At 36.5% G+C, this 27,983-nt stretch overlaps 1 protein-coding gene across 3 annotated transcripts in view; it reads right to left on the bottom strand.

Annotated features, from left to right (window-relative positions):
- The window catches only part of LOC128212774 (sucrase-isomaltase, intestinal-like), a 61,936-nt gene that overhangs the window by 12,167 nt on the left and 21,786 nt on the right, over positions 1–27,983 (bottom strand). For 2 of the 3 annotated variants that reach the window (XM_052918079.1, XM_052918078.1), the window contains 37 exons: positions 27,402–27,550; positions 26,120–26,204; positions 25,701–25,885; positions 25,323–25,461; positions 24,727–24,873; positions 24,211–24,269; positions 23,612–23,930; positions 23,168–23,316; positions 22,305–22,479; positions 21,914–22,019; positions 21,588–21,700; positions 20,964–21,089; positions 20,553–20,684; positions 18,013–18,150; positions 17,300–17,419; positions 16,738–16,870; positions 15,497–15,647; positions 14,842–14,975; positions 14,655–14,689; positions 13,325–13,441; positions 12,956–13,107; positions 12,315–12,399; positions 11,884–11,940; positions 11,580–11,704; positions 11,171–11,277; positions 10,144–10,193; positions 9,752–9,907; positions 8,954–9,012; positions 7,970–8,125; positions 7,013–7,027; positions 5,729–5,876; positions 5,163–5,329; positions 4,091–4,265; positions 3,883–3,982; positions 3,223–3,335; positions 1,926–2,051; positions 205–336 (listed from right to left, as the gene is read on the bottom strand). In XM_052918079.1, coding sequence (XP_052774039.1) covers positions 205–336; positions 1,926–2,051; positions 3,223–3,335; positions 3,883–3,982; positions 4,091–4,265; positions 5,163–5,329; positions 5,729–5,876; positions 7,013–7,027; positions 7,970–8,125; positions 8,954–9,012; positions 9,752–9,907; positions 10,144–10,193; positions 11,171–11,277; positions 11,580–11,704; positions 11,884–11,940; positions 12,315–12,399; positions 12,956–13,107; positions 13,325–13,441; positions 14,655–14,689; positions 14,842–14,975; positions 15,497–15,647; positions 16,738–16,870; positions 17,300–17,419; positions 18,013–18,150; positions 20,553–20,684; positions 20,964–21,089; positions 21,588–21,700; positions 21,914–22,019; positions 22,305–22,479; positions 23,168–23,316; positions 23,612–23,930; positions 24,211–24,269; positions 24,727–24,873; positions 25,323–25,461; positions 25,701–25,885; positions 26,120–26,204; positions 27,402–27,550 — 4,635 coding nt within the window. The remainder of the gene's footprint in view (positions 1–204; positions 337–1,925; positions 2,052–3,222; positions 3,336–3,882; positions 3,983–4,090; positions 4,266–5,162; positions 5,330–5,728; positions 5,877–7,012; positions 7,028–7,969; positions 8,126–8,953; positions 9,013–9,751; positions 9,908–10,143; positions 10,194–11,170; positions 11,278–11,579; positions 11,705–11,883; positions 11,941–12,314; positions 12,400–12,955; positions 13,108–13,324; positions 13,442–14,654; positions 14,690–14,841; positions 14,976–15,496; positions 15,648–16,737; positions 16,871–17,299; positions 17,420–18,012; positions 18,151–20,552; positions 20,685–20,963; positions 21,090–21,587; positions 21,701–21,913; positions 22,020–22,304; positions 22,480–23,167; positions 23,317–23,611; positions 23,931–24,210; positions 24,270–24,726; positions 24,874–25,322; positions 25,462–25,700; positions 25,886–26,119; positions 26,205–27,401; positions 27,551–27,983) is intronic. The other variant, XM_052918080.1, reaches the window with a different exon arrangement.

The following is a 27,983-nucleotide window of genomic DNA, read 5'->3' as shown; positions in this document are numbered from 1 at the left end:
GCACACCACTTGCTTACACAAACACAAGACATGAAAATTAAAAGTAATGTCAGAAAGTTGTATGGTGCGTAAATTATTTTAAATATGACTGCAAAACTCTTGTATAATCCTTGGATGGGAACTCACTTTTTGTTTCTGAACTTGTGAAAGTTCTCAAAATTATCTAAAATCTAACAGAAATATAACATTATCCAAGTTGCCTACCACAATGATGACAAAGTGCATGCCCCCATCATGCAGCTCCTGTATGTAGTCTGGCAGCCCTGCCCACAAGACAGTGTCATATGTGAAATCCTTCCTTTCATCCATATGGTCTATATCTGCATACTGGACATCCTGTAATTAGGGAGAGAGACAGGTTTATATGTTTTACTGTATTATGATAGATATGGGGAAATATGGGAACTTATGCACAGTTAATACATGGTTGGTAACAAGATGAAGCTAGTTTATGCGGTACAAGAAAGAAATTCTATCTTTAGGTAGTAAGTGTTTGAAAGCTCAAAAATGACGTGTCAAATACATATGGCAAGTTATTTTAAATGGCCTCTGACCATAAAAAATACCACCCATACTTGACAATCTTAACTGTTATGTCCTTATATTCAGCATTCCATTGTGAATAAACACTAAGTGTATCTTTCACCTTAGAGGTAGGGACACGGGTCTTGTACGCGACACATCGCCTTGGTATGTCGAACACATGTGACAAGTTATTTTAAAATCTGTCCATACAAGAGAAAGTTACAGCCCGGACACGACAAACTATGCTATGTGTCCTTATATGCAGCATTCCATTGTGAATAAACACTAAGTGTGACCTTGACCTTAGAGGTAGGGACACGGGTCTTGCACGCGACACGTCGTATTGGTATGTCAAATACATGTGGCAAGTTATTTTAAAATCTATCCATACAAGAGAAAGTTACAGCCCGGACACGACAACCTATACTCTATGTCCTTATATGCAGCACTCCATTGTGAATAAACACCTAAGTGTGACCTTGACCTTAGAGGTAGGGACACATGTATTGCACGCGACACGTCATCTTGGTATGTGGAACATATATGGCAAGTTATTTTAAAATCTGTCCATACAAGGGAAAGTTACAGCCAGGACACGACAACCTATACTCTATGTCCTTATATGCAGCACTCCATTGTGAATAAACACTAAGTGTGACCTTGACCTTAGAGGTAGGGACACGGGTCTTGCACGCGACACGTCATCTTGGTATGTGGAACATATATGGCAAGTTATTTTAAAATCTGTCCATACAAGGGAAAGTTACAGCCCGGACACGACAACCTATACTCTATGTCCTTATATGCAGCACTCCATTGTGAATAAACACTAAGTGTGACCTTGACCTTAGAGGTAGGGACACGGGACTTGCACGCGACACGTCGTCTTGGTATGTGGAACACATGTGGCAAGTTATTTTAAAATCTGTCCATACAAGGGAAAGAGTGACAGCCCGGACACAACAACCTATACTCTATGTCCTTATATGCAGAACTCCATTGTGAATAAACACTAAGTGTGACCTTGACCTTAGAGGTAGGGACACGGGTCTTGCACGCGACACGTCATCTTGGTATGTGGAACACATGTGGCAAGTTATTATAAAATCTGTCCATACAAGGGAAAGTTACAGCCGGGACACGACAACCTATACTCTATGTCCTTATATGCAGCACTCCATTGTGAATAAACACTAAAGTGTGACCTTGACCTTAGAGGTAGGGACACGGGTCTTGCATGCGACATGTGATCTTGGTATGTTGAACACATGTGGCAAGTTATTTTAAAAAAGTTACAGCCTGGACACGAGTTATTGAGCCGGACACACGGACGGACGGTGCGATTTTAATATGCCCACCATCGGGGGCATAAAAATGGGAGGAAGAATCATTTCTCTTACATGAGGGATTTCTGCAATTCGTGTTCTCTCAACAGCAGCCTTGAGGTTGTCCAGGGAGTTGTAACCCCAGCGACACAGCTGGAATCCTAGTGACCAGTAGGGAACCATCACTGGGGCACCAATCAACTGTGGAGAAATAAATCACATGTACACAAGTGCCTTGAGGTTGTCCAGGAAGTTGTATCCCCAGCGACACAGCTGAAACCCTAGTGACCAGTAGGGAACCATCACTGGGGCACCAATCAACTGTGGAGAAATAAATCACATGTATACAAGTGCCTTGAGGTTGTCCAGTAAGTTGTATCCTCAGCGACACAGCTGAAACCCTAGTGACCAGTAGGGAACCATCACTGGGGCACCAATCAACTGTGGAGAAATAAATCACATGTACACAAGTGCCTTGAGGTTGTCCAGGAAGTTGTATCCCCAGCGACACAGCTGAAACCCTAGTGACCAGTAGGGAACCATCACTGGGGCACCAATCAACTGTGGAGAAATAAATCACATGTACACAAGTGCCTTGAGGTTGTCCAGGAAGTTGTAACCTCAGCGACACAGCTGAAACCCTAGTGACCAGTAGGGAACCATCACTGGGGCACCAATCAACTGTGGAGAAATAAATCACAAGTATACAAGTGCCTAGGTTGTTCAGGGAGTTGCTTCCCCCAGCAACAGAGCTGGGAACTATCAGCAAGGCACCAATCAACTCTTTGAAAAGTTTGGTTATGATCATGTGTAAAAAAGATGCAAAGTGCAGGAATTCTACTTCCATATACATACAAACATAAACTCTTGTTAAAGTAATTTGTCTCCTCTACATCACTGTCAGAATTCACCAATTTTAAATGAAAGTACTTCGAGGAGATTTTGTTAAACCAAGCTGTGCTCTCTGCAATGCAGCTGGAAGCAAAAGGAATGGAAACTAAATGTAGGCTACCTATCAACTGTAATAGAAATTGTGGAAAAAAAAAACAGCATCACATTACTCAGTAAATTTACAGATGACTAGTTTAGGGAATAGTAGCTATGCATCATTATTGAAATCCCTGAGACCAATACTATGTATATAAAAGTCCACAGCTGGGTTACCTACCCCTCTACCTGATTGAGTTCTGAATGCTTTCACTTTCTACTATAATTTTGCGTCACCATCAATCTGTTAGGTCCCGAGTACTCAATAAAAAGTTCCTAAATAACATGTACTTTTTTAAAAGAAATGGCGTGGGCGAGATAATCAGCCTCTTACTTGTCCCCAATTATTGTTGTTCATGAAATATTGAAAATCCTCGCACATTACCTGATGATACTGCTGTATAACGGATTCCGGGTCAGGTCCAAGGAAGAAATAGAAGTCAAGCACACCACCGATTGTCCGGTACGTCAGTCGAGGGTTCGGGTCCAGCAATACCTCTACATGCGATATCATGGGAAACATTCATCACACAGAATAAAAAGCTAAACCATGCATTAATTATATGTGAATGATTTCAATATTTCGACATTCAAAAATTGCTTTCAACAGGTATGTTCTCATTGAAACCAAATATGTAATATCTTCGGGTTTGCATTCAAAATTCAATTTCACCCTCAGAAGAATTTTATAGAAAAAAACCCACACCCAAACTGTTTCTCTAAAAACAGGCATATTCTCTAGAAATAAGATAAGAGCTAATCTCACAAAAAAACATACATGTCATAATTCAACACCAGAGCACCTTGGAGAAAATACCAATGCTTGTCTGTTGATTTTCAGGCATAACTCAACATTTATTCTGACCAGATTTATGGGCCTTGCAAAAAAATGTGCATTGTCTGTTAAACTGTCTACTAGGCTTCATTTGAATATCTCTAACCGATTGTGAGTTAAGGCCCAGGTCAAAGTTTTAGCATGCCGCCACTGACGTATATGACAAAAATATTATTTAAAATTGTCACATAGTAGTTTCAATCAACTCACCCATTGCGTTACTATTAAGGAAGAATACAGCGTGGGCATTTCCCTTCTCATCCTCCAGGTTCATGTAGAATGGATGGGCCCCATATAGGTTAGTATGGTCCTGAAATAGAGGGTATGGGTTAGTGGTTAATGTGTAACTCTTAAGGTTCCTTCACTAAAAACATACAGCCCTAAGTATTAGCATACAAGCATAGTTTTATGAGATTACCGGTGAGTTGACAGCTGCATCCCTGGTGAAGATTGGCCAAGTCTTGTAGTCTATGTCGTGTTTCAGCCTCATGTGGCGGTGTTCCCCGAGCCCGTAGAAGTTGTCTGAGGCCAGGTATGTGCTTAACTGGAGGTACTGGTCCGAGAATATTAGAGGGCCTGCTGAGGTGTCCCAGCTTCGTAAAGGAAAAGAGTGTCTCAAGTGATTCAATGTTTAAGTCAACTTAGTTCAAAGGTGTACATAAAATGTTATCAGTAAGTCTAAAAAAATTGATAATTTAAAGACTTTTTCCACGTACTTTGATATGAATTTATTTTCGATAAAATTTTAAACAGAATGCTGATAAGTAATACTGGGTATTGCTTATCGTCTCTATGACAAATTGTACTCAGTCTGTATTACCATGGTGTCATTTAAACTATTTTTGACATACAACCAGTAATGTTAATAATTTAGATATTTCTCTTTAAGTGTTGTCTTATCTTTAAAATATTTCATTTTTTTAGAGTGGCATTGATTTCAATCCATAATTTAATCATAACGTATACTAAACTAACATGTACATCCTGACCTAACATGTACATCCTGAACTAACATATACTAAACTAACATGTACATCCTGAACTAACATGTACATCCTGAACTATTGTACATCCTGAACTAACATGTACATCCTGAACTAACATGTACATCCTGAACTATTGTACATCCTGAACTAACATGTACATCCTGAACTAACATGTACATCCTGACCTAACATGTACATCCTGAACTAACATATACTAAACTAACATGTACATCCTGACCTAACATGTACATCCTGAACTAACATATACTAAACTAACATGTACATCCTGAACTAACATGTACATCCTGAACTAACATGTACATCCTGAACTAACATATACTGAACTAACATGTACATCCTGAACTAACATATACTGAACTAACATGTACATCCTAAACTAACATATACTGAACTAACATGTACATCCTAAACTAACATATACTGAACTAACATGTACATCCTAAACTAACATATACTGAACTAACATGTACATCCTGAACTCACATTGTGGTGTTTGTACTTTTCCTGATCACCTGTATGGAGAATGGGTGCTGCTTGTCTTCCGTGTATCTGACATCATACAGCCCCGTGGCGTCAGTGAAACCATTGGTTGGGATGTTTTGAAGCGGGACTGGAACCTCGTAGCGATCCAGGTTGTCTTCATCCACTATCTGGAGAAATTGATTAATAGTTCTTTGCATGACTTAAAGCTATAGATGCTTATCAGATGGGTTGGAATGGTTTGAATGGGATATCTGATATCACTCCCTTAGGTTTATAATGTTGTTGTTTTGTTTTTTTAATGTTTCTTCTTTAATAGGTTGTGCAATCAACACTACTAGATATGCTAATTAGATAAGATTGCATTTTTTTCATTTATTATAATTTGGTTGTTATGATATAAAATCGCCATAATCAACATTATAGCAAATAAAGGTCATCGTGAGCTTTAAAACAAAATCAGAGATCTTGACTTTGATGGTACATCAAAATACATCTTTCATAAAACAGACAAGTAAAAGAACTGTATGAGTATTGTATGTCATAATTTAACTCTTATGAGCATTTACCTTTATGTGTAAAATGTTGTCTGTGTTCTTTTCGATGATGACCTTCAAATTTTTGCTGTTTTTTCCAAACATTGTGTTGTCTTCTTGGTTGTTGATGTTTATCCGTAGGCCGTCTCCTTGGAACACCCTGGAGTAACTATGAAGATTTCTAAAATAAGCAAAAAAAGAAGGAGATTAGAATGTTGTGAAAACCATATTGAATGTAGGTGATATAAGCTAACTTTAAGACAATGTCAATGAAGTTTAGTTACATACATTTCAAAAATTAAATAAGACAAGGGCTGTTCCGAAGTTCATGGAAACATAAAAAGAACTAATTTTGTTGGAAAAGTATGTCAATAAGTAAATGGTAGAAGATGGTGTTATTCATACTATAGAATTTATACACATATTTGAAAATTTTGATCTGAATCAAGTACACATGTATGATGTCATTGATACCAGAAATCTAAATGTAGTGTAAGATGAAATACATAATATTTCTATCATCAATGTGGATTGCATTGAACTTCATTTGTACTGATTATGACAATTTTCAACAAAATTTTATCTTTTTATGTAAAAACCAAATTCCACGAACTTCCTGAACAGCCCTCTTAGTTATTGTATTAAATTCAGGGTATGACATCAAATTAAAGAAGTGACAAGAGGCATGAAGATAAAATTTTCACTGATTATTTCGATTTGTTACAACCAAACAACAAGCAATCACAATCAAGCAATGTTACATGCCAAAAATCCTTTTCTATGTCAGATTCACTTCAAAATTACTTGAAAAACAGGAGCTGTCATAGGAATGAGACAAATGCCCCTGATTTGACCTTGTCAGAGTGAAAGCCAGTTGACCTCTATGTAAAAACCTTGACCTTAGTGTTGAGAGCAGAAAAGCAATGCGTGACAAACATTTCCATGCTGCTGTACATTTCTGTAAAGTTTGATTGAAATTTCAAAGTGTTCATCTGAGATATTATAGAAACCGACAAATGGATGAATGAACAGACATTGCAACACCCATAGGGCTCCCTCCAAGAGCATAAGAATACATTCAAATATGATACAAATAGGCTTTCAGTAAAACATAAATCACATGCAAATGTTATGTAAAATAAAAAAATCAAGAGTGCAAAAGTGCCATATTGGTTAGTAGAGTGACATGTTGTACACAGAATCAGTGGATTAATGATAAATATAAGCTATATTCCAAAACATCAGTGTTCAAGTGTAAATAATGATTTCGTTATATATATTAAGTGCACTAGGGATATTTTCCACATAACCACATACTCATATTCCTGTGTCCTGCAATAAATAAACAGAACCATCAACACTGTTCTTGTTTCAGGTATCTGATGAACAAATACACTTTTAACCCACATAAAAAATAAATGGAAGTGATTTTCATGGTGATGGCTTATGACCCCATGAAATGTAGGTATCATTTACATAGGTATTATTTACTGTTTACTAATATGTAAAATGAATAACAAAAATACAATACAGATACTGCTATGGCTGCTTTTGTATTAAGATCTTTATTTCAGAAGTGAAATAACCAATTTTCAATCTTTCAATGTCAAAAAGACATGTTTGCAGTATTGTTATTGGTATAATATTTACATATTCTTCCACTACACACTAAACCCTTTCAAATATCACCAAAATAATATGGGGTCACCAGACATCATCATAGAATACCTTAATGGATAACATTTAATACTTTACTCAACCTCTTTTTTTTGCAATCCTTTTATAACAATTATTTTAAACTAGAATTCCTCAAATCTGATGTGTTGACTGTCAATAGTGCAAGGTCACTATGGCCTTGACCTTTGACCAACTGACCTAAAAATTAATAGGCATCATTCAATGACCATGAACAACGTGCAAGTTTGAAGACTCTACAACAACTCATTTACAAGTAATCGGAAACAAAATCGTGACACCAATGCCAGTCACAGTAATCCCTATGCGTCAGAATAACTTCCCCAGCGACACAAGATCTGTTGTTGTTTATCACTTATCAGTATGTTGTTCAGAAGAAGCCACTATAAGACAGCCCTGTTTGGCATCAAATCCATGACCTCTGAATTCAGTGGTGATCTTTCTTTTTATTCAACTCACTTAGTTATATATATCTAACACCAACAGGCTATAAGCCAAATTACTATGTTTCATTCATTAACATTTTTACTCATAGTATACACAACTAGTTAATAATTGACATAAAAAAGTGTTAAATACCTGTTAAAATAGCAGTTTGGTATAAACGGGAGGTTACTGGTTGTGTTGTATATACAGCCCCTAGCCTCACACTGGGCACGTGTAACATTCTCATTGATCAGTTCAGGGTAACAGTCCAGGCGAGCCATCTCTCCTGCAGTTGGTTTCCTGTGCTCTCTGGAAAATGCAGGAGAAATCCTTAGACATAGAAATACATAAAAGGTACAGTGAAATTTAATCTTCTTGGTCAATGAGAAGTTGCTATGATGCTTTAACAAATCACAAGTGTCATCAATAATTAGATACCTTTATTATAAAAGACTTTTTTTGGATCCAAGTCCACGTGTATTTGTTTGTCCAAGGTTATTATGTGATTCATAAATCTCTCCACTGTTGTCTTCATGGTGAATATTATTATCAGGGTCTTCAGGTGTCATGTCAAATGTATTAGAATATTTTTTGTTGACATGTCATGTCATATGACTTAAATGACTTTAACAGAAGTTTGCCCTTTTATAAAACATGAAATAAGTTTAGTCAGTTTAATGCGTAACAAAGTTGACTGTTTTTTTTTTTAGTCAAAATACCATTCAGATCTCACATCCAATTAGTATTCAATAAACAACTTAGATTGAAGATAAAATTAAGATTAGCAACTAAGTGTTTTGATTGGCCTGTATATTAAGCTGACCAATAGGCTGAATGGAATCACCGAGGCATGTCTAAGGATAAAAATAAGATCAATCTTGAATACTGGGCCAGATGCATTGTTCATAATTTTTCAAGTTAAGGTCACCAGATTTTCATCTATGCACCATGACTAAAAGGCATACCAAGTTTAAAGTTTGAACAAAGTGTGACAATGATGACACAATGTAAAACACAGATGCAAACATTGACAATGCCTGACAAAATTATCCCTACATGTGTCCCACACAATGATTGAAATAGAATGCCAAATTTGTTGATAAAAACCAAGTTTGAATGGTGATGATTCAACTTTACCTCCATTCGATGATGAAGTCTGAGGTCATGGGCAGATTCAAACTATTAATCTCCAGCACCTAAAATAAAACATTTGCCAAAATAAAACAGAAGATTGTGAAAACTGCTATAAAAATGAATTTTCATAAATAAACAAGTTTAAATTTCATGGGATGTAATATATAAAAAATTAACTTAAAACTTCTGGATTCATTATGCCTGGTGTGTTACGGACACAACTTCTGGATTCATTATGCCTGGTGTGTTACGGACACATCATGCCTGGTGTGTTACGGACACATCATGCCCTGTGCGTTACGGACACATCATGCCTGGTGCGTTACGGACACATCATGCCTGGTGCGTTACGGACACAACTTGCCTGGTGCGTTACGGACACATGATGCCTGGTGCGTTACGGACACATCATGCCTGGTGCGTTACGGACACATCATGCCTGGTGCGTTACGGACACATCATGCCTGGTGCGTTACGGACACATCATGCCTGGTGCGTTACGGACACATCATGCCTGGTGCGTTACGGACACATCATGCCTGGTGCGTTACGGACACATGATGCCTGGTGCGTTACGGACACATGATGCCTGGTGCGTTACGGACACATGATGCCTGGTGCGTTACGGACACATGATGCCTGGTGCGTTACGGACACATCATGCCTGGTGCGTTACGGACACATTATGCCTGGTGTGTTACGGACACATTTTGCACATTATGTTAGTTACTCTGAATTGAGTCATTGTTTCAGAATGTAATGTAATAACATAACGCAACTAACTAAAGTTAAATGTGTTACCATGGTATCTGGGTCATATGAGATGCTTGAATGGGCGACACCATTGACATACACAGCCGTGACCTTGGTCCTGACCCCCAATACCTTGACCGTGTCTGTGACCTTGCCGGTCATACTGCCACCCGTGTTGTGCTCTACTGTCATATGTAATTTGTTCTAAAAGAAATAACAACTAGGGTTTTGTTAAGTTTATATGAAATATGGAAATGCTAAGATAAGCAAATTGGCATGGTCTTGAACATGGTTCTTTTGAATTCTTAATAAAGAATTAATCAACTGGTTAACTTCCATTTATAGACCATTAAAATGAACAAAAGTGCTTTTTTAACGTCGTTTTGGAAAAAGAGGTTAAGAAAAATCATTTAAAAAAAAAATCAAATATTGCAACTTACACTTCCTGTCCAGAATCTTGCATAGTAATACATATCTTTCTCATATGTATCTGAAACAGGAAACAATGATTGTATTGAAAACCAATTCAAATTTGATATTGTTTTATTGATTTCTTACTTTTTTCCAACTTATGGTTTTCATGTTACTCTTCAAAGCACTGGAAAAGTCTTTGTAGAGAACAACAGATAATGTAGACTATAAGAGCAATAAAGCAAAATATCAACAAAGGTTGAGGTGATCCAGTGGTAGAAAACAAAACTCTGACACTGGAACATGACACAAAGTTAATATTTTCACACACTACTGTATAAAGTTACCCTACATTTTCTACCTATTGCATCACCATCCTCCCTGGTCTTTCAATGCCACAACCAACATGATCAGCTGAAGACATTAAAGCAATTATATATCCCTAACCTTAAAAGTCGTCATCATCCAAGAAGAGATCCCGCTGGCCTTGTAAACCAGCATCCTCTGTGTTGCTTAGATCAACAAGCTATGTGGGCTGTTAAGGGGCTTTGTGACAATTAACTCCTTTACCAATAGAGTTGACATCATCCCAGAAGAGATCCCTACCCGCCTTGTTAACCAGCATTCACTGTGTTGCTTAGATCAACAAGCTTTGGGAACAATTACGAGGCATTGTGACAATTATCTCCCTTACCTATAGAGTTGCCATCATCCCAGAACCCCACCCGCCTTGGTAACTAGCATTCTCTATGTCACTTAGATCAACAAGCTATGGGAACCATTACAAGGCATTGTGACAATTATCTCCCTTACCTATAGAGTTGCCATCATCCCAGAACCCCACCCGCCTTGGTAACCAGCATTCTCTGTGTCACTTAGATCAACAAGCTATGGGAACCATTACAAGGCATTGTGACAATTATCTCCCTTACCTATAGAGTCGCCATCATCCCAGAAGAGATCCCCACCCACCTTGTAAACCAGCATTCTCTGTGTTGCTTAGATCAACAAGCTATGTGAACCATTACGAGGCATTGTGACAATTATCTCCCTTACCTATGGAGTCGCCATCATCCCAGAAGAGGTCACCATTAGCCTCATAACCTCGCCCTGCGTTTTCTGTGTCCTTCAAGGCAACCAGCAATGTAAACGGCTTCTGTCGACTGAAAATGAAGACCATTGCTTGCAATTTGCTTCAAGAGAGGACAAGATACATAGGCATGAGCATAAAATTACACATGTCTTTAAAGAAGGCTTCTTTGTTTCTTATGATGTACATTTTAATATTCCTAACTCACCAAGGCAAGACTGAAGAGGCATATTTTTTTGTCATGGAAGTATACTTTTTCCGCAATTTGTCATTTCAATATACAATCAAAGCTTCCTAATTTGTGGAAGGCAATGCCTACAGGTATGTAAGCCTGTGAAAATAATCTGAATCACTGTTATACACCTCCATACATACCTGAAGTGGGTATTGTTGGCATGCTCCTGGAGAGGTAGGATGTGTCCTGCCCGCACATGTACAGGGATCTGGGTCTCTGGGCCCACAGGCACTGTCACATACCCCTGGCTGCTCACCTCAACACCCTACGTAGAATAAAACAGATGTTAATGAAACAAGACTACTGGCCATGTATATCTTTAGCCCTGTCTGTGTAAAAATACATCCTCTTATAAATATGATAATGGAATTTATAAATGTAAAACTTTATTTTACTTCAGAATGTGTGCATATACTATAGAATACTAAGGTAAGCAGTACTCACAGAGTAGAAATCATACCAGGGTCCTCTTGGTACATACATATTGAGCGCTGTTTGGCCCTGAAAGAAACAGATCATGATGCTTATATATGACGGGAATACAAGTTTGTAAAACTTATATTAATGCAAGCCAAACAATGGCAACTCAAGCAGATGTCATCACTTTATGGAACATTAAAGAACCAAAACTTGACAGATAATTTAGCTGGAGTGACAAGACATTTTGGCATTAAAAACATGTGCAGAGCTGTACCAAGTTTATTATTACACCTTTGCAGTTATGGCAAATAGTGACGTTTTGTCAGCCAAATTTTAATCAAGGCCATTGAGAATGACACAGAAGCTAAATGCATGACAAAACCTACATTTCTTTTCTTGAAAAAAGAAAATAACTAATTACCTTGGTAGAACATTTCATTTTTCACATGTCATACCTCATATAGGATGGGTGAGATCATGAGCGCTGGTCCCCACAGGAACTGCTTGTCAATGTCATGGGTGGCAGCCTCATCTGAAAACCTAGGGAAAGCGAGGAAATATAATAAACCAGCACATGCCATACGCATACAGCCTCATCAGAAAACCTAGTATAGACAGAGAAATCAATCCACTTTGAAACTATCATCTAAAATTCACAAAGACTTTAGAAGCTTCAAAATTCTTATCCAAGCATGAAGATCCTAGTTATAATGTTTGCTTTCTCCATAATTACCTAAGCATTTGTCAGGAGGAACCACTTTTCAAAAAAGGTGTATTGTTTTGAATTGCAAACAATACAATGGTAGATAATATATAACAAGTTGTATATCCATATCTATGGCTGAGAGGTCTGAGTTTCCACACACATAAGGGTAGTGGACCCATACCACTGTGTTCAGAATGAGCAACAAATAATGGGAATAACACAATTCTTTCAGTACAAGTTACTATAACCGCCATATGATGAAGTTGCCTGCTGACATTAGCACAGTGGAAGAGAATGTACAAAATGAGCAGCTAATTGTTTGAAATAAACTAGTATATTTATTTGCTTTGAATGAAACGTCATTTTATATCAGGAGAAAGGTTGACCTACTCATGGTGTAGTGGTCTGATGACAGTGTTCCCGCGCACGTGAGCATGATGGAAGAGGGTATACAGATAGGGCAGGAGCCAGTAACGTGTCTCCATGGCCAGACGAGATGCCTCGCCTACGTCTGTACCCTCAAAACTGCCTGGGTCTTGACGCTGCAGGTAAATATCGGAGGTTGAATTCATCATCAAAATGAAACAATATACTTAAAATATACTTAATTGAGACAAGTCAAACAATCTAAGAATCTATTCACAATTTCATAGACATGTAGAATATAAAAGATAAATTTCTTTCATGCAATTTTGAGACATGTATTTCAAACCTAAAGCCCCCGAGATAAATGAGAAAACTCTCCAAAACATTTCTGACCATGTAATTGATGCCGTTATGGTTCCTGCTGAATGTGTAGAAGGCTCCCAGCTGCATCCAGCGTTTACACAGCTCCGACGTCGTGTTCTCCATAAACCCACAGATGTCAGCACCAATCTGGAAAAAAACAGTACTTGCTTATTTCAGAGCATTACAACATTTATGATTATTAATTATGATTATTGGCCATATTATCAACCAGTGTACGACAAAATATCGGAAGAATATTAATTGTCATAAATTGAATTGAAAGTTTTAATTTCAAAATGAAATAAACTTTGCCTAAAGTTAATTAAGTTTCAGAATGAATACTTTAATTTCTCAGAAATTAGATTTAAAAAAAAATAATTGAACATACATGTCGTACATGATACATATACATGCATTGCTAAGATGACCACATCATCTTTTTTTAATTGTTAGTCAAACCATTTCAGTTTCACTTTTGTATTTAAACACATCATTTATAAATTGTGTAAGAATTTCAAATGAAATGTGATGTGGTTCCAATTAAACAAAAAATTGTATGGATAATTTTAGAGTTGAACCTAAATCACATATATCTCTTTTAATCATCTTATATATATAAAATTGGTACATACATTAATAAAATTACAAAAGCCTGACATATTGGGCTTGCTTTAGATGTGCATATCATTTCTGATGGTGCAAACATTATTACAAACCCGTAACTTTTAATGTTCAAAATATATAAACTAGAAATGGTATTGATCACAATTTATTAATTAATCTTATGAAGAAGTTTAGAGTTGAAACCTAAATCAAGAACGGGCCGATTGTTCAGAACTTCATTAATAATCAAGAACGGGCCGATTGTTCAGAACTTCATTAATAATCAAGAACGGGCCGATTGTTCAGAACTTCATTAATAATCAAGAACCGGGCCGATTGTTCAGAACTTCATTAATAATCAAGAACGGGCCGATTGTTCAGAACTTCATTAATAATCAAGAACAGGCCGATTGTTCAGAACTTCATTAATAATCAAGAACGGGCCGATTGTTCAGAACTTCATTAATAATCAAGAACGGGCCGATTGTTCAGAACTTCCTTAAAGTTAACCACGTTGTTAAAAGCAGCATTGTTAACCTTCATAAGGATCTTTTCTTCACTGAAAGTTTCAAGAATAGTCTTCGGTATTTTAAATAAATTATTAAGATTTAAAACAAGTGGTTCAGCTGTACATGCATTTATAAAAGTTATGAACCCATCAAAACACAATTACACATTTAAAAGTTAACAACGACGAACAACAAAGTTCTGAACCATCAGCCATACATCTCTTTAAATATTTCAAACTGCTACTTACATAAGGTATTCCAAAGAAGTTAAACTCCAGTGAGCCTGAAAATGATACAAAATACAATGAATATAATAATGCAGCACAAATATATGACTTTTAAACTCAAAGTATTAATGGTAGGATAACTCATAATTGAACCTTTCCATCGAGCAACTAAATCTTAAGATGTTCTTGATAAACCTTAGTCCCTCACCAATAATTGATCTACGAAGGTCCTTCCATGCACTATTGTTATCCCCGAGCCAGTGCCCTGCATATTTCCCTGTACCCGGGAAGGTGGACCGAGATATAACAATGCTTCTCTCCCCTGTAGCTGCACGTACAGCGCTGAAATGAGATGGTATCATGATAACTCTGGCTGATTTCATTAAAAATACTTCGGAAAATTCTTTAAAGCAGCATTTGTTTGCATCACACATTTTTTTACAATGTTGAACAAAAGAAAACTAAAGGTTTACTCTTACTCCCAAATAAGATGTACCACAATTAATACAATTGTAACTTACTGAAAGGATAATTAAATATGGAAAACAATGGATCTGATGAAGGATAACATGTTTAATTTAAAAGACAGAAGCAGAAAACGTGGTATTTTAAACTTATGAGACGACAGTTGATCACTGTAAATCTTTAAGGACTCACCAGTCATTTAATATTTGTGCATTTTCAAATATTAAATACACGGCTACAAGTTTATGTTTGTTACACATATTAAAATACAAATCTCACTTCAGGAAGAGGAAGAAACAATGATAATAACTGTTAAATTTACCCCCACCCCCATTATATTATGATTTATATATTAAATTCAGTTGCCCTCCAACTCACTTTCCCCCCCTACAACTCACTTGAGTGTGGGTGGTGACTGGCTCCAGCCATACAGGGAGTGAACATCGTAGTGTTTATATTCCCCATTTTCCCCCTGCAGGGCTCGCATACAAATTGTCTTTTCGGAAATCATCTTCAGGTCATTAGGGTTGTCATGGGCAAACGCTGCCACTGGAAAAATAAACAGTAAATGTAAGTCATGATAATTATGTATGGCTAACAAAAGGGCTGAGCGAGCACAAAAATATGTATGTTGTTTTTATTTAGAAAAAGGGACATAACTGAACACTTATCAAAGCCAGAGTTCTGGGCCACACTTTAAAATATTAGAGCATATTGGAACCCGCAATTTGTGTACCCAGTTTCATTTCATTATGGCGAATGGTTTTCAAGTTATGGTCAAGGTTAAAAAATTTGCACACTGACAAAAAGGCAGATGATGACAATGATACCAATACATGTGTATCTTGTCTTGTTGTAACACATGTATCTTGTATTTTGTCATACTTATGTATATTGTGTTGTTTTTCTCTTACCTGTGTATCTTGTCCTTTTCGGCATATTTGTGTATCTTTTTATTTTGTTAAACTTGTATTCTTTGTATTTTTGTCAAACTAAGTCTTAATATGTATTTTGTTTCTATGTCATACATGTGTATCTTGAAGTCTTTGTCATACATGTAATCTGATCTTTTTTGTAAAATATATGTATCTTGTCTTTTTCTGATACTTGTGTATTTAATCTTTACTGTAACACTTGTGTTTGTGGTCCTTTTGTTATACTTGCGTGTTTTGTCCTCATGTCATAATTGTGTAACCTTTTTTTTGTCATAATTGTGTATCTTTTATTTTTTATACATGTGTATCTGGTTCTTGTGATACTTGTATATCTTGTATTTTCGTAATACTTGTGTATCTTGTAATTCTTTTAAAAAATGTGTATCTTATATTTTTGTCCTTCTTATGCATCTTGTATTTTTTTCAATATTTATGTATCTTGCTTTATGTCATACACCAGTATCTTGGATTTTTTGCTGTATTTATGTATCTTTTTTGTCATCCTGTCTTTTATCTCAAACTTGTGTATCTTGTCTCATTTTATGTATCTTGTTCTTTTCTCATAAATGTATAGCTTAATTTTTTCATAATGTTCTCATATATGACATTTTTAGCTTAACATTTGTTGCAAAATTCTAACAATTTTGTAAAAAATAGAATAACCTGTTAGCCAAACCAGTACTTTTTAAGAATGGTAAACCTACTTGTCCTATAGGGTGGGTGTTCATACAGGTTTCCGGCCAGCGTACAGTTGAGGCTCCAGTATGGCTTAGCCTCCGGAGGCCAATTCCAAGGACGTTCCTCATTTGTTCCGAAATTTGCTGGCTCATTCATGTCCTGGGTTGAAAAATAACAATCATTTATGCAAAAAGTTACCAAAAGGCCCCTTTGTTTTTATCAATATAGGTAAAATGATCATACTGACTACAAACTACAACAAGAGCACTGTAGATCACAGACCAATGCCCACCTTTTGTTTTTCAGTTAAAGAAGGGGCATAATTTAATACTTATGAAAACCAGATTTTGAACAGCTAAGGTTAATGCTTTTGCAGACTGTTTTTTTCTATGAAAAAGAAAGCTAATAATGTTGATTGTTTTCAAGTTGTAGACAAAGTCATGGTATCTCAAAATATAACATAACTGTTGAAAATGAGATGATACGGTCAATATTCAGAAATTCATGGGTGCCTTTAAAGAAAATAAAACATATCATTTAAAGGCAACTAACAGATTTACATGTACAAGACAAACTAGCAGTACTTACAATCCAGAGTCCATCAAAGGTGAGTTTGGTGTTGTGGTGTTTCACAATCAGCTCTTCCCACATCTGATGGGTGCTGTTCTTGAAGAAATCGGGGAATACCACCTTCCCATTAGGCCAAACCTGTAACAGGAGAGAAATATGGAATTAACAGGTGGTCAATATCTCAATAATATGGCAAGGCCACAGTTGCCGGGGGTGCTGTTCTTGAAGAAATCTAGGAATACCACCTATCCGTTAGGCCATACCTGTAACAGGAGAGAAATATGGAATTAACAGGTGGTCAATATCTCATAACAGGCAAGGCCACAGTCGCAGAGGTGTTCTTTTCTTAAAGTAATCCTGGAATTCCACTTTCCCGTTAGGCCACACCTGTTACAGGAGAGAAATATGGAATTAATAGTCAAGATTTATCAAGGCTGTATCTTGACGATACCACACCAAATACAGGTGGTAAAATCAGTACAGCTAGAAAAATAAGTAATGAAATTAATTAAACTTCTGACACAGTTTCAAGATAAATCTATTTAGAAATGTGCTGAACAGTATATATTAGTTTAATATTAAACAAACCAAAAATCTTATACTTAAAAAATCTTCTCATCCTATGCAAATGGAGATTTATTCGAACAGAGTCAGTAGCCAGAAAAATGCTTTTTCTTGTTGCCCTTGCATCTTACAAATAACGGTCAACCCTTTATCACGAGCATACTTACATATCCGAGCAAATCACTTTTGTTGTTTTTACTGTCCAGAGGAACGTACTCATTCGTATCCCAGCGAATATTGCTGTTTGTGGATGTCATCCTATCATATGGTTCATAGTTGGTCATATTGGAGATCAGGGTCGGGTCCTGAAGAATGAGAGGTAGATTAAAACACCAGCTTGGCTTTCTATGCATATAGCTTTGTTATGTGGTCATGTAAAACTGAAAAAATGCCGAACACTACTTCTTTAACACCTCACTATTTATAGTCAAAAGGCAGAGACTTTTTCGTAACACTAGACAATTTCATCCTCTGAGCACTAACAAACTACATTCGGATCTTCTAACCTCTCTAATGAGGATAATGTTGTAATATTTACAGAAGTTCACCACTATATAAAAGTACAGTAATCACTTCTTAGACATTCCACAGAAGCACAAGGATCACTCCACTTCTCCCTCCCATCTTTCTCTTTTTCTCTCTTGATATATCTCTCTCTTCAATCTTATTTCTCACTCTCTTTTAATTCCTATGTATATGAACATTACATTACTGCATGAAATATTACATTTGGGTTCATAGTTTATGTGACAACATAATCTTTTTTGCGTTTCATGTGACATTTTGGGAAAGGGCTGTAACTGATGTTGGAAGAACACGTGGCCCAATTCCTTTGCATGTCCTTTTTATATAAATGCAAGCTTTGTTACATTGCACTGTTTCTGTTTCTTTGTTGTTATCATCATCATATAATGTGTCATGCAATAAAATATGTTCTGTCTATGCATATAGCTGATTTTTATATAATGAAATAAAGCAGTAAGACCATTATCAGGGTATATCACTATTGTAGAAAATTCTAAAGATAAAATAGCCTAATTTGAACATGTTAACTTAACAAGAGCTGTCACAGAGACAGCGCGCTCGACTATTTCGCCGCTTTCTGATGTATGGATTGAAAAGTTTTGGCGAAACATGCATGGATCACTGTTGGATTAGATTTCAATGCAATACATGATGTGCTAAGATATTTACATAAATTGAATTGGAAAATATTCCAGATGGTACGCAAACCTTAACGTAAATTAAAAGTCGAAAAAGAGGCATTATTTTGTCAAAATGCTCGAGTTACCTCCTCATGTGTATGGGTTGGGGGTATGATTGTGAACAAGTGTGCAAAGTTTCAAAGCCATATGTCTATGGAATTTGAAAATATTAGAGGTGGTACGCAAACTTTAACTTAAATTCTAAGTACAAAAAGGGGCATAATTTTGTCAAAATGCTTGATAGAGTTACCTCCTCCTGTGTACAGGTTGGGGGCATGATGGTGAACAAGTGTGCAAAGTTTCAAAGCCAGATGTCAATTGAATTTGAAAATATTTGAGGTGGTACGCAAACTTTAACGTAAATTCTAAGTAGAAAAAGGGGCATAATTTTGTCAAAATCCTTGATAAAGTTACCTCCTTCTTTGTACGGGTTGGGGGCATGATGGTGAACAAGTGTGCATAGTTTCAAAGCCATATGTCAATGGACTTCAAAAATATTTGAGGTGGTACGCAAACTTTAACGTAAATTCTAAGTAGAATAAGGAGCATAATTTTGTCAAAATGCTTGATAGAGTTACCTCCTCCTGTGTACAGGTTGGGGGCATGATGGTGAACAAGTGTGCAAAGTTTCAAAGCCATATGTCAATGGACTTTGAAAATATTTGAGGTAGTATGCAAACTTTAACGTAAATTCTAAGTAGAAAAAGAGGCATAATTTTGTCAAAATGCTTGATAGAGTTACCTCCTCCTGTGTACAGGTTGGGGGCATGATGGTAAACAAGTGTGCTAAGTTTTAATGCCATATGTCAATGGACTTTGAAAATATTTGAGGTGGTACAAAAACTCTTACAAAAACTTTAACATAAGTGGTTACGCCGACGCCGACGCTCGGGTGACTAGGATAGCTCTCCTTATTCTTCGAAAAGTCGAGCTAAATAATGATTTTTTTTAAGAAACTACCAAAAACAATACAGCAATAAAAAGTGTAGGATTGGGAGGAGAATATGGTCGGTCAGTTTAGTGAAAACACAAACTTTTTTCTTACGCCTAACTGACTCATAGTAAGTGTTTTCAATAAAAACAAAAGTAAAAGTAAAGAGTTAGTTATTTACTTTCACCAAAAAATTGATAAAAAAAGTAAAATAACATTTATGAACAGAGGTTTCCATTGTGGCAAGATCAGGCCCTGAGGTAATGGGAGCTAACATATTGAAAACATTAGCTTGCCTGTTTACGCAACTAGCAAATTATCTTATCTTGAAATAAGGCAAAATATGAAAATAAAACAAATACCTGATGCATTTACTTTAACCAATAAAAGTCAACAAAAGTAAAGAGAAGAATCTTTTCTGAAGATATTGCAAGTATAATATTTCCATTCTATATATATCACTATTCACACGCAGAACAATGTTAAACAGAGTGGTGCAACCAGCACTACAGAGAATTGAGTTAGTATATTCTTCATTGTTCACATGTTAGCCCACAACAGCTGTTCTTACCAGTATAATGATAATGTGCATTCCACCAGCCTGGAGCTCCTTAAAGTAGGTGTCCAGCCCTGGGAACTTTGAGTCATCTATGGTGAAGTCCATCTGGCTGGCCATGTGATCAATGTCTGCATATTGGACATCCTGCACAGGAATAATACAAATGTCACGTGTGCAAACCATGAGCAATTTTTTGTGTTTTTTTTTTTAATTGTTGGTTTTTGAATTTACATTCACAAAATCAATTTTAGTTTTTATGTTTTCATTTACTGTTATAATCTATGACCTCAGTATATTTTGCTTACACATTGGCTCCAAATTTGTTAATGCCACCAAAAGTGAATTTGATATCAAGAAGGGAGATAATTCTATCCTGAATTTAATACAAATCATTTCTATTGTTTTCATGTCCGCTATCCTTACATGTGGAATTCTCGCTGCTTTTGTTTTCTCCACGGCATCTTTAAGGTTCTCAATGCTGTTGTAACCATAGCGACACAGCTGGAATCCCAGCGACCAATATGGCGGCATGTAGGGGCGACCAATCATCTGAGAGGATAAAATCCAAAGTGGAACACATTAGATAATCGGAAGATTTCCACACAAGGGTTAATTCCTTTTGTATACAGTAATCACTGCTATCACCCATGTCATGTGATAATGATCCAAATCACATCAATTGAAAATCAAATTCCTTTTATTTCGATATACCGGTCTTTTTAAAAAAATTACTCCTTATTAAATGGAATTTTACCATATTGCATGTAAAATATATACAATCCAAAAAAAATTCACAAAAAATTCTATAGTTGAAATTTATTTTTGTACATAGTGGCAGAGATCTCATCTGCTCATCATGGGAGATGACTGCAAAGGAGTTCGTTAGTTTTCATGTGGAAACAGCCCTCATCTTAAAATATCATTGTCAGGGCAAGTAAAGAAGCTTCTCTTCTAAGTTTTATGTCAGTTACATAAGAAATCAATAAAAAAAAAAGAAGGCAAATGGATCCTTGTATGTCTGCAATGCTATGTGGGATGATCACTCACCCCAGTGTATTGTTGGACCACATTCTCCGGCTCAGGTCCGAGGAACATGTAAAAGTCCAGCACACCACCGATGGTTCGGTATGTCAGCATGGGCAGTGGCGTGAATGAGTAGTCTGGAAATTGCATGTACACAAACCATATAATAAAGTAGTGAAAATAAAAACAAAAAACTTCTTATTTTTTTGTTGTTTTTTTGGCTTATAGACAAACTGCTTGTCCAAATCCAAAAGCCACATCTTTTATCTGGAGGTACATCTGAATTGAATATCTTGAAAGAACAATACTTTGAGTAAGTATATGAAGGAAAACTGTAAGAGTTATCTCACCTTGAGCATTGCTGTTGAGAAGAAGTACACCGTGAGAGTAATGTCCCTTGTCCTGGCTCTCTGTACACATGTAGAAAGGGTGGACACCATAGTGGTTCAGGTAATCCTAGTAAAAAGGATAACATCATAGGGTAACTTGAATTTCATAAAATATAAAAAATACATCTGACATCTGGCATCTTTGTTAGGAGGTTATGTCCCTTGTTTGACTCCTTGACATAGAGCATGTGTTAACAACAAAGTAATTTAGAATGAAACTGGTTTAATAACAAGGAATAATACATTTATAATGATCTGACCTTTGGTATATCTTTACAGATCATTTGGTGGACAAAGGGTGAACTTTTATTTCAAATATTTTGATAATATTTGATAATTCAAGACAACTTACCCCCCAGCTGGTAGGCTGGTCACGTGAGAACAGTGGCCATCCTTTGTAGTTGAGGTCATGTCGGAGTGTGTGGTGGATGTTTTCCCCAAACCCATACACATTACGGGTGGGCAGGCGTGTCGCGATGTGCAGAAAGTGGTTCGAAAATGTTAGTCCACCAACACCTGTGTCCCAGCTGAAAGGAAAATTTGGTGGAATTTGGTAAGTTTTTCCCCCCTTTTTTTGACATACCAGACAAAGATCTTGTCAAAATAGTTTGACACAAATAAGAATGCAAATCAATGTCCTTAAACACAAGTTTGAATAAAAAACAACAACACCTAATCACAAATGTAGCCAATGTACACTATAATGTAGCAAACGAACACTAACAAAAGAACTACACAAGATTGGAGACTAAGAGATAAGTTAGTTAAGCGTTTAGACAAATAATATGTTCCTTTCATTGGAATGCCAGCAAAGACTCAGTCATAATAGTGAGATGCACATGGGGATGCAAATCAATGTCCTTAAAGCTGCACTCTCACACATTGACTGCTTCGACAACTTTTATACTTTTTGTCTTGTAGTGAGCCAATTTTGGGGTAAATGTCTGGAAACTAGTGATACAAGTTTGCTGACAAAAGATCAGGTTGTAGTTTTTTCCTTTTTTTTTTTATTTACGTTGAAAATTGATAGTTTATGGAGAAAAGCATTACTTACACTTTAAGAAAAATGAATATTTTGGCAGTGTTCAAAACAACTGAGATATGTTCTAATGTCAGTTATGTTATAAGACTAATTGAAGGCATTGATACCATTTTCATTAATTAAACATTAACATCAGAACTATACACCAGAACTATACAAGACTAGAGACTCACAGTACTTCCTTGGTTGCCTTTCTGATCACCTGGAAGGCGAAGGGGTCATTGCTGGTGACCTTGACCTCATATCTGGTGTCCGTGACCTTGTTGGAGCCAAGGTTGAGCGTGGCAGGAACCTCATACCTTCCACCACGGGCGTCATCAAACTAGAAATAATTAAAGCAATGCATGTGGTGATTTATAAAGAATACATTCACACATTGTCCATGGATTTGCTGTAAACTGTTCTAACATTCATCACATGAAAGGTTCTCAGTACCAAACAATTAGCTCACAGGTACAAGCTTTACATTTGTTACATCCAAATATTCAATGGACTTATAAGAAAAAATTGAATTTTATACATTATGCTCTATATTTTTTTTTAATGATCAATACAATATTGGAATGTATGGATTCAAGGTTATGCAATCAGTTCTAATTTCCATGACCCAGCATTACCTTAAACCTGAGAACATCCCTGCTTCTCATTTCCACCGTAAAGTTGAGCTTCTGTATATCAGGATTTAGAGCACTGTTGAAGAGCCCATGCTTAGATTTCCGTTCAAGCTGATAAGTAAAGCCAAACTGTGTGTCTATCCTGTCCCCCATAACCTTGTAACCATAATTGTTGAGGTCCATGTAGCATGTGGGCCCCTGACTGGCCCCAATTTTGTATTTACATCCTCGCGCTTCACACAGTGTTTGTGTGACCTCGACCCCACGACCCTGGGCTTCAGGTATACAGTCATGGCGCTGTCGTTCATCTTCACTTTCTAGACTTTATAGGAATTGGGAAATAATTGTTTACAATTTTTATTTTGCAAAACATGTTTTAACCATATCACTGCCTAACATAATCCCACCCGTAAGGTATAGTGGGTGTGATCTTAATATGAGTAACAAAATTGGAGTTACCCTAAGAGTCACCAACTTGTCCAGCCCGGTGACCACCAATCAGACTTACAATGAAACATTTATATAACATCAAAGGATAATTAGCACTCTTAAACATGAGTGATGAAAAAACTATAAAATGGCTAAATCACTCCAATACTTACGACCAATATATTTTGAACTCTCTGGACATAGGCAAACCAAGATCACTAAGCACTAGAACCTGCAAAAAAACAGAAAATACTAATTTGGCTTCCATCAAACTGAGTTGAAAGATTTTTACAAAATATTATTTTACATTTTTATTTTTAACACAGTTTTTGACGTTGACATAATATATTGATAAATTTTGAAACACAAGAATTTGAGCAAAACCTATTTGGTTTCATTTATATTGGTATTTATGAAACTTTTACTTCCAAGTTGACATCCCAAGGCTTTTCTTTCCTATCTTTTCAATTTCTAAGACTGTTAAAAATTTTAATCCCAATAACTTTTCAAAGATAGAGATTGATAACTTCACAAACAAGGGAGATAAATGCAATCAAACATGCAGCAGACAACATAAGTAGCACACAACAATTAATACTCTGGGAAACTATTTGATCAGTCCATGATTTATGACTGTTTTCATACACCTGTGCACCTCTGGCTAAACTATCAAACCCCTAAACACTCACAGAGTTGTTGTATGCAAAGCTAACATCCCTTCCATCACAGTAAACCCTGGTGACCCCTACAGGTGCTCCCATGACCCTGACCTCATCCACAACCATGGAGGGAAGGCCAGCTGTGTTCTCATGGGCGATAGACATGGCAACCGAGTTCTGAAAATCAAAGAAAAAACATTATGCTAAACATAAACATGTGATTTTTTCCCAAAAAAACAGTAATGATTATCAGGTGATTCTTGAGTCTGTTTGTGGAGTAGAAAGCAGGCTCCATTTCCTTAAAAAATCTTAGTCCCTTAAACCAGGATAAAGTCATTATATTTGTTTGGGTATAATTTGTAATGTGTTTATATTTTTAAAAGTTTTCAGATCTTAAAAGGAAATTATTGTGATGAAAATCATGATAAACTAACTTTTACTTACAAACATTAAGATTACGTAAGAAATTTGGTTTACTGCTTAAATAAAATACTTTACTTAAAGTTGTTGAGCTTAAGAACTTTCGAAAAATTCGGGAGTACCTGGGGGTTTTTTTTTAGAAAACTTCTTCTACAAGTACAAGACACAACATAAGCTCTCTTGATCTTAGAAAATGCCAGTGTTACCTGTTTAGCCATGAAGTAAGACAGGAAGTAGTTCCCTGTCTCGTACGTATCCACAGAGTTGCCGTCATCCCAGAACAGCTCTCCTGCAGCTATGTGCTCGTCGTTTAGGGCAACCAGCAGGACAAACCCGTTCTTCCGGCTGAAATCAGAGAACAATGATAACACTTCAGATATATAGAGAAGCACATCTTAATGTAACACCGCAAAATAAGTTTCAAGCAGAGTACACTTTGTATGAATAGCATTTTAACTTAACAGCATCACCACTGCATTGAGTGGTAGAGGAGAGGCTAGCTCGGGTCTTTGTCTTGTAAATAACCTGTTTTGTGATGAAGCTAGTTAACAGTTGTAAAAGTCAGTCTATCTCCGCTATATTACCTGTAGAAGGTGTTGGTTGCTGGGTACTGCATGGGAATGATGGAACCTGCCCTAACATGGAGCCCAATGTTTGAGCTGTGATCCACCACCCTCTTCATGTCACCCTTGTAACCTGTCACACTCTCCCCCGTGTAGAAATCATACCACTTCCCGTCTGGTATGGTGTATGTCACCTCTGTGGCACCCTGGAGAATACTGATTCATTATTTAGCTTCAATTTAAAAATTACATATTGTAAATGTGGTAAATTTCTTAAAAAATTGAGGCAACAGCTCCAGATGCCACTAGCTGACACCTGAGTGTGTACTTCAATGCTTATATTACAGAATAAACAATCTACTGGATTGTAACATAATTGATAATTGAACACTTAATGATTATATCATGAGATAAACAATTTGATAGTAACATAGTTCTACCTCTTCAAGAATGGGAGTTATTAGAAGGGATGGTCCCCACAGGAACTGTTTGTCCACCCCGTACAGGGCCTCATTGTTTGGGAATCTGCACAAACAAAGGGGGTAGATATTTAGTATATATTTATTTTACCGATGAAAGCTGATATAAATCACTCTTGAGTCTGTTCCAGAATCATGTACAGTTGAACACCGCTATTCCGAACACCATTTATCCGAAACTATTGCTATTTGGAAATTATTTTTCGGTCCCGATTTTATTCCTTCTTTGTTTAACCAAGTTTTTCATCTATAATCCGAAATCGCTTTTCTGAAAAAAATGGCTATCTCAAGTTAAAATTATGGTACCGATTTGGTATTTCACACCTATTTATCACTCCTTCTTTCGAACTCGATCATCTCATAGTTTTCCACACCATACTGTGAATGCACTCAGGCATCGGCTTGAGGTGACAATGGAGCACAATTAGCGCTTGTTAAAGAATGACATTGAGAATGCGTATGTTACAATCATCAATGTCAGAAAATGAGCGATTTATTTGTGTGGTGTAGTGTGTATATAGTTGCTGGTTATCACAACCTGAATATCATTCGAAAATGTCTCATCAGATTCGATCTCCGCATTGCTCACCCAACCTGCTACCGAACAATCCGGAAAAAGGCCCGGTAACCAACCCGGGAGGATACAATGTGCATGCATGTGCTGTCATTTCTTTTAAAATGTTTAATGTTGTTTTAATAAAGAAGTAAAATAACGAATTATTTGTCATTTATTAAACAATAATTCAACAAACATGTATACGAAAGATCACTCAAACCAAATGTATCAAATTGGTAACGTGTAACTGACACTGCAATCTTCAAGACTTAAAATTTTTAATCACACATGATTCGCGAACGCTGTCATTTTCTTAAAATTGTTAATCTGACATATCGCTATTTTGAAATAAATTGTTGGGTCTCTACAGTTTCGGATTAACAGTGTTCAACTGTATTAGTATCCCTGGTGGGGATAGAACCCACAACCTATTTAAAAAGAAGTGGCCACCAATATACACAATTCTCAAGTCATTTAACCAGCCAAAATGGAGTCAAGCGAGAGAGAGAAGATTCAATAGGCTCAATGATTGTGGTGCTTCTATGACAATTATTTACAGAATAACTATTCATAGTTTTGCAAGTAAGATACTAGAATGCCTTTATTGTGATATGTCAAGATTCATTTGACTGATTATAAGAATTATTTACTGATTTAAGTTAGTCATGGATATGGAGGATAACTTACTCATGGAAGAGTGGCCTGACAACAGTTTTCCCTTCAGTGTGAGCGTTGTGGAAGAGTGTATACAGGTAGGGCAGCAGCCAGTAACGTGTCTCCATGGCAACGCGGGAAGCCTCCCCGACCTCTGGCCCAAACACACCAGGGTCCTGGTCCTAAAACATGGGACCATGTAATGAGTATTATTATGGTGAAATTTAGTTTTCATTTTGTCTCTTTCACTTCAGAGTGATCTTATATAAAATGGTATGGTCAAATAAGTATACCTAAATGATAAATGTTATTTAATAACGCTCCTTTCAGTTCCTTGTAAAAAAATATATTAGCTTTGGCATCTAATTGTGATGCTCTTAAATATATAGCAATAACTTTAATATCATTTTTTTTTCACCCAATCCAGGACTGCTCGCACAAATAGACTTGAGCTGAAACCCCCATTTCTGTCGGTGGATTTCAAGACTTTTTGAAAAATACAGAGAAACTCAACAGAGAAACAGAACAGAAATCATTAAATTTTATTAAATAATTTAAATGAAAATGATGGAGAATCAGAACTGAAGGGGGAGGCTGAGATGTCACCCTCATTAA

This window comes from Mya arenaria, chromosome 13, assembly GCF_026914265.1.
Source record: "Mya arenaria isolate MELC-2E11 chromosome 13, ASM2691426v1".
NCBI classification, from domain to species: Eukaryota; Metazoa; Mollusca; class Bivalvia; order Myida; family Myidae; genus Mya; species Mya arenaria.
Note: the sequence above shows the minus strand (reverse complement) of the source record. Positions and strands in the feature narration are given on the sequence as shown.